We start from the raw sequence: 6,178 nt of genomic DNA, 5'->3' as shown, positions 1-6,178 counted from the left end.
TTACACTTACACTTATTTCATACTTCTTATTATAGAAATAAAATATTATCCTGAAATCCTATTACATAAAACTAAGAAAGCGGTTGGGATAAAGTAACATAGTAATATAGGCCATAAAACAAGTAAAATAATATATGTTTATTAATTTACCATATGAAACATCAAGCCCAATTAAGTCAATTAAAATTCCTGCTTGGATTAAATAATACAATTTTTGCACAAGTGTTTCCGATTTCTTTATGTGTTTCCAAGGTCTTTAATTTGAAATTAATTATGATACACTGCAGCACAGCACACGGTGACACAATGAAATGTGTCCTCTTTTTTTTTTTACCATCACTGGTGAGCATTGGGCAGTGTATGGGGACGGTGCTTTGCTAAGTGGCTCCTCTGTGGCTCGGGATTTGAACCGACAACCTTCTGATTACGGGGCCGCTTCCATAACCGCTAGGCCATCACTGCCTGCTAGGGCCAGGATTTTCATCATAGGTTCACTTCAACTGTGAGAGACACACATTGTTTTGGGTCATGCAACAGTTAATAGTAAAGATATTAATAAAGTTTCAGCTTCTTTAGATTTTAACTGTATCTGCATTGCTGATATATTAAAAAAGATACTAAGCTGGACCATCTGTTACAAGTTTCTGCTGGTGAAAACCAGTTAACAATAATATATGATTTGGCTAATCAAATATGATAATAATGATTTGGCTAATCAAATCAATCAATTTATATAGCACGTTTTTACCTTAGGAATAAACCAAAAGTTAAAAATAGCAGTCAGACACATTCAAATTAAAACAATTAAACAGTTAAATGCAGTTAAACAGCTAAATAGAAACCTGGATAGATAAAAGAAATAAAACTGGTGTGATGCCTTTAAGTGCCTTTGGTTGATGGGTCGCTGACTGTGCGACAGCAACACAGTATTTGGATAAAAATGCTGTGATCATTTTGGAAAATCTCACCTCGGCAACCATAAAATTTCCTGCCATAAAAGTTTCCATCTTCCATAAAAGTTGCTTGCCTAAATGGTCTCTTCTCATCTTAGAATTATTTCAATATCTCATAAAAACTAGGGATGGGCGAAACCACTGACTTCCTTATCGATCTGATAGCAAGTTGGTATCGACGACACCGATTTGATAGTGATATCTAATTCAAAAAGTAAATGTGATTGGAAAGTCAAACCAAAAAGTGTGTGTCATGCCATGGTATATATACACACACTTCAGTGGGTGTTTGTCTTGGGTACTGAGCTACTGGGGGGCAGGGTTTGTGCTCGCCCCTTTCTGTGATGTCACTGAAGCACATTGTTCTTCAATTGGAACGTGGTACAGAAATAGATTAGTGAAAATATAGATATCATTGTGCTAGTATTTATCCAATACTGATACCAACTTGGTATTGATAGTATCGATATTTAGGATTGATCAGCACATCCCTCATAAAAACAAGGCTTTCACAAATTAAAATCCATCCAAGTTAGCATTACAGTTGGAAATCTCATACTTCAAAAGTGATAAAATTCCACTGGAATTAAACAATAAATTGGTTATAAGGAACTGAATATCATATTGACTCATCATGATTTTATTTAACAATCTTACATGAATTAAATATTTAGAATTAAAGAGTAACAATTCATTGAGAAAAAGAGAAACACTTATGTTGGTTGGCTGTATTCTGATGATATGGTATCGATGTATACATTCAAATCAAGTCAATTTAAATGAAATTTTCTTTCAGTGCACTTCTCAGCCTGTTTCCACCTACATGATAAAGGTTTGCAATGACTTAGCTATGTCATGTCACAATGAATAGCATTAATAGCATTTAAATAACCTATTTAAAAATTAAACTTCAAGAAATATGTATTAATTTCTTGACCATGTCCAGGTATTCAGAGACCAGGGAAGGCTAACATATCCTTTGATGAGAAGGAGGCGTGGGTTGGCCAGAGGTGGAGCTACGGTGCTGTTGAGAGGGTACTTAACCAGAAGAGAGCAACTTCGTGCCAGGACTTAACGTGCTCATCCGGGACAAAGGAGGGTCTTGAAACATCACACACTCTGGGTTCAAGCCATGTGTCCCTAGCCCACGTGCGTAGGACGCAGCATTCTTTATATAACGTAATCTGTGCCTTGGTATTATACAGGCTGGTCATAATAACGCTTCTACTGGAGCGCAGAACCATGGAGGTTCCGTCTCCTGTTGGCACTTTCACCGTGTGGGACTATGTTGTTTTTGCACTGATGCTCCTCATCTCCACTGCCATTGGGCTCTACTCTGCCTATGTGGGGAGAGCGGCACAAACCACCAACGACTTTCTGCTGGGGGGACGGAGCATGACACCTGTGCCGGTGGCTTTGTCCCTCACTGCAAGCTTCATGTCTGCCATCGTTGTCCTGGCCACACCAGCAGAGGTGTACATTTTTGGGGCCATCTACGGACTGCACTGCCTGACCTTTATACTAGTTGTGGTGGTCAGCTCAGAGGTCTTCTTGCCAGTTTTTTATAGACTGGGAATCACCAGCACAAATGAGGTAAGTAAAGGACACAATGTGACTGAGAATCTTATTGTTTGATGCTATGTGTCGTTTCCAGGGAACCAGTCACAGTTGTGGTGCAGACACTGCAACAGGACTTATCGCGAGTCTGGACAGAACATGACTCGGTCAGGGTTAGGCTCAGTGGTCTCTATTTTTCCAGAGAAGGAAACAATGGCAAAGCTCTGATACGAGGACAATGATGTTGATTCTCTTGTGATGACATAGAAGGCTGAACAACCTCAAGAAGGCAAACAGAGATGAGCAATCAGTTACTCATATCAAGAAAATTTGTCATATAAAAACACATGTATTAGTCTCATAAATCCTCAAATTAAATTGCTCTAAATTTTAGATGTGCCAATTTCTTGATATCAAACAAAGTAATATTGATTTTGAGTGTTTGTCTGTCTTTGGCAGTATCTGGAACTGCGCTTTAACAAACCAACACGCCTGTTTGTCACAGCACTGTATATTCTGCAGACAGTAAGTACCACTTGTGTTAATTACCATATAGATATATAGAATCATGACTTCATGGAGCCTTTTTTCCCTACTTATAGGTCTTCTACGCTGGGGTGGTCATATATGCTCCAGCTTTGGCCCTAAACCAAGGTGGCTGCACATGAACCTTTCACAATGCAGCATTAATTTATTCTGGGAAATCATTTCTGTTGGGGTTATGCAATGTGTGGTAATATTCTCTCATTGTAATAGTGACTGGCTTTGACCTGTGGGGGGCTGTGGTGTTGACGGGTGCAGTCTGCATCTTTTACTGCACAATGGTAATGGTTACCTGAAAAAAAACTATGGAATGTGTTGTACAACATTGACAAATGTCTACCTGACTCTGAGGGGGTTGGACTGTTTGACTTTCATAGGGAGGTCTGAGGGCTGTGGTCTGGACGGATGCATTCCAGGTGGGGATCATGGTGGCCGGCTTCCTCTCCGTCATTATCAAGGCAGTGGTTCTCAGGGGTGGCGTATCTACCATATTAAGCGATGCCGAATTTGGAGGCCGCCTCAACATGTGGGAGTGAGTTTGAATGGCTGAGGTTTTAAAGCACCATCTTAACAGTGAATTACAGTATAATGTGTCTTTTACGCCAGCTTTGATCCAAACCCTCTGAAAAGATACACCTTCTGGACTGTTGTTGTTGGAGGGTCTTTCAGCTGGCTCAATGTCTACGCCACAAACCAGGCCCAGGTTCAGAGATATGTTTCCTGCAAGTCCATAATACAGGCTAAGTTGTAAGTTACATGCCACGGCAAATATTCTAGTCTAACCAAGGCCTTATAGTCAAACTCTGTCTCACCAGAGCACTGTATCTGAACTTGGTGGGGCTGTGCGTTATTCTGCTGTGTGCCGTGTTTGCTGGGCTATGTCTCTACTCCTTTTACAAGCAATGTGACCCCTGGACATCGAATGCCGTCTCGTCAACAGATCAGGTACCAGTGGCCAGTGAAATAGAGATGGAATGGAATTAGTAGAAAAAAAAGATTGTCTGTAAAGTCACAGGTTCAAATCCCACTTATGATAGTTGTGGCTCTGCTAAATAAAGAGACATACGTTGTTAACGCTGGCAATGCTGTTACAGTTGTGGCTTACAGAGCAACACATTGTATTTCATTAGCAAATTCAGTCTGAAACACTTTCCACTGGACATGCCCTAAAATCATTTTTAAAGGATAAAATTGTGTAGAATATGAGACTATGAGCAGAATATGAGAATAAACTCTAGTTTACACTAGTTTTGTTTCTTTTTGAAGTTAATGCCATACCTGGTCCTTGATATCCTGAGAGATCATCCTGGTCTTCCTGGACTGTTTGTGGCTGCAGCATACAGTGGGACTCTGAGGTACAGTGAAGTGTGCGAACATATACACCAATCACCCACAACATTAAAACCAGGACACTTGGTGCATATGTGGTGCAAACCCTCACACACACCTGTTAATGGCAGAAATTATAAGCCCACTTGAACATTATTAACAAGATACTGTTATGGCCAGCACGTGTATTTGTAAATTTAATCCAAACAGCATTAAAATGTGTATTGTCATTTATAAGATAATAGATAAATATGATAAAGATAAATCACTAACAACATTTTTGTTCTGTCCATAGTACAGTCTCATCCAGTATAAATGCTCTGGCCACCGTGACCTTAGAAGACCTGTTCAAGCCTCACATGGACCTCTCGGAGAAGCAATTGTCCTTGATGTCCAAGGGACTGAGTTAGTGCAATCGCCATTATATTATTATTAGAGGTCTTTTGCCTGCCATGGAACAGCAACACTTCTTTCTCCCCTTGCAGCCTTTATTTATGGTGTTGTGTGCATTGGGATGGCTGGTTTTGCATCGCTCCTGGGTGGGGTGCTCCAAGCAAGTATTATCTCATTAGAGTTCCTTTTCTATATATAGCGTGGTACCAAAAAAAAAACGTGTTTCTTCCTCTGCAGACGACTGTCAGTATCTTTGGTGTGATTAGTGGACCCGTGCTGGGCCTGTTTTCATTCGGCATCCTCTGCCCATTCGGGAACTCCAGAGTAAGTGAAGAAATCTCTTACTTTCTGTGTACTTGGTGTACCTGGATGTTTCATGTACTTTGTACTACAGAGCGCTGCTGTAGGGATGTTTTGTGGCTTGGCACTGTCACTCTGGGTGTGTGTTGGGGCTCAGCTATACAGTCCTTTGCCTGAGTGGACCAGACCACTAAAACTTGTGACAGACGAATGCAATATCACCAACCTAACTGCAGATCAGGCATTAATCACGCCATCACCAAACCACAGCACACAATACAGGTAAAGTAAACCTTATCATAGTATGCACTTCCGTGCACTGATTAGACACTGGTGGATTAAATATTTGCTGTTTTTTTCTAGGCCTTTCCTTGCTGAAGACCTGTACTCTGTGTCCTATCTGTACTATGCCCCCATTGGAGCTCTGACAACTGTGATTGTTGCCCTTATTGTTAGCCTACTTTCAGGTAACATGAATGCACATGAAAAAATATTTTAAGTGATGAAGAGTGTCTGATGGAAACATTTTCAATTTTAATTAGGTGGCAGGAAATTCCAACCGGCACCCAGGCTTACACTGAGCAAAGAGGATCTAACATTTTATTATCTTTTAAAATTAATGAAAGAAAAGGTACAGTTAATAAAATACCAGTTCAATTAACTGACCATAGCCTCTACTCCACTGTCCATTCTCAAGCCTCAAAACTTTTATTTTCATCTCTAGGCTCTGAGACGTTCTGGCCGTGTTGATCTTGTGAAGAACACTGTGAAGGAGCGGGGCAACATGAATCCAGCCTTCTCCAACACTGAACTTTATATAATCTCACCAAACTTTATTACAGATGAAGATGCAATGTCAAATTCTTTTAAAAAACCCTAGTCTGTTTTTAATTGTTCTCACTAATTATTTTTTACCCTGAAGCCATTTTTACAGAATGTAGTGCAGATATATCAGTGATGGTGGGGTTTGAAATCATAATTTTTTTAATAATGTTTTTTTGGAATGGTTGAAAATAAGGATTTACATAAGGATAGATAATTAAGAATCTTAATAACTCACTGGTGTCAATATATTTTACCTATTTATATTTGACACAAAATAA

At 39.8% G+C, this 6,178-nt stretch overlaps 1 protein-coding gene across 1 annotated transcript; it reads left to right on the top strand.

The window, feature by feature from the left end:
• Positions 1-2,195: 2,195 nt before the first annotated feature.
• slc5a8 (solute carrier family 5 member 8) lies at positions 2,196-5,955 on the top strand. The gene is made up of 15 exons (XM_028955296.1): positions 2,196-2,546; positions 2,970-3,035; positions 3,113-3,164; positions 3,267-3,334; positions 3,431-3,585; positions 3,660-3,800; positions 3,869-3,998; positions 4,320-4,408; positions 4,678-4,787; positions 4,868-4,935; positions 5,013-5,099; positions 5,170-5,357; positions 5,439-5,542; positions 5,618-5,706; positions 5,800-5,955. Exons 1-15 carry the CDS (start codon positions 2,196-2,198, stop codon positions 5,953-5,955), a joined length of 1,854 nt encoding a protein of 617 aa, XP_028811129.1.
• Positions 5,956-6,178: the final 223 nt, after the last annotated feature.

The sequence above is a fragment of the Denticeps clupeoides genome, chromosome 15 (assembly GCF_900700375.1).
Source record: "Denticeps clupeoides chromosome 15, fDenClu1.1, whole genome shotgun sequence".
In the NCBI taxonomy this organism is placed as follows: domain Eukaryota; kingdom Metazoa; phylum Chordata; class Actinopteri; order Clupeiformes; family Denticipitidae; genus Denticeps; species Denticeps clupeoides.
The sequence above is the reverse complement of the archived record's forward strand: the minus strand, read 5'-3'. Positions and strand labels throughout refer to the sequence as shown.

Coding starts and splice junctions, on each gene's coding strand:
- slc5a8 (XM_028955296.1), top strand. CDS start 2,196: ATGGAGGTTCCGTCTCCTGTTGGCACTTTCACCGTGTGGGACTATGTT. Junction 4,788..4,867: donor CTTGATGTCCAAGGGACTGA/GTTAGTGCAATC, acceptor CTCCCCTTGCAG/CCTTTATTTATGGTGTTGTG. Junction 5,100..5,169: donor GCCCATTCGGGAACTCCAGA/GTAAGTGAAGAA, acceptor TTTGTACTACAG/AGCGCTGCTGTAGGGATGTT.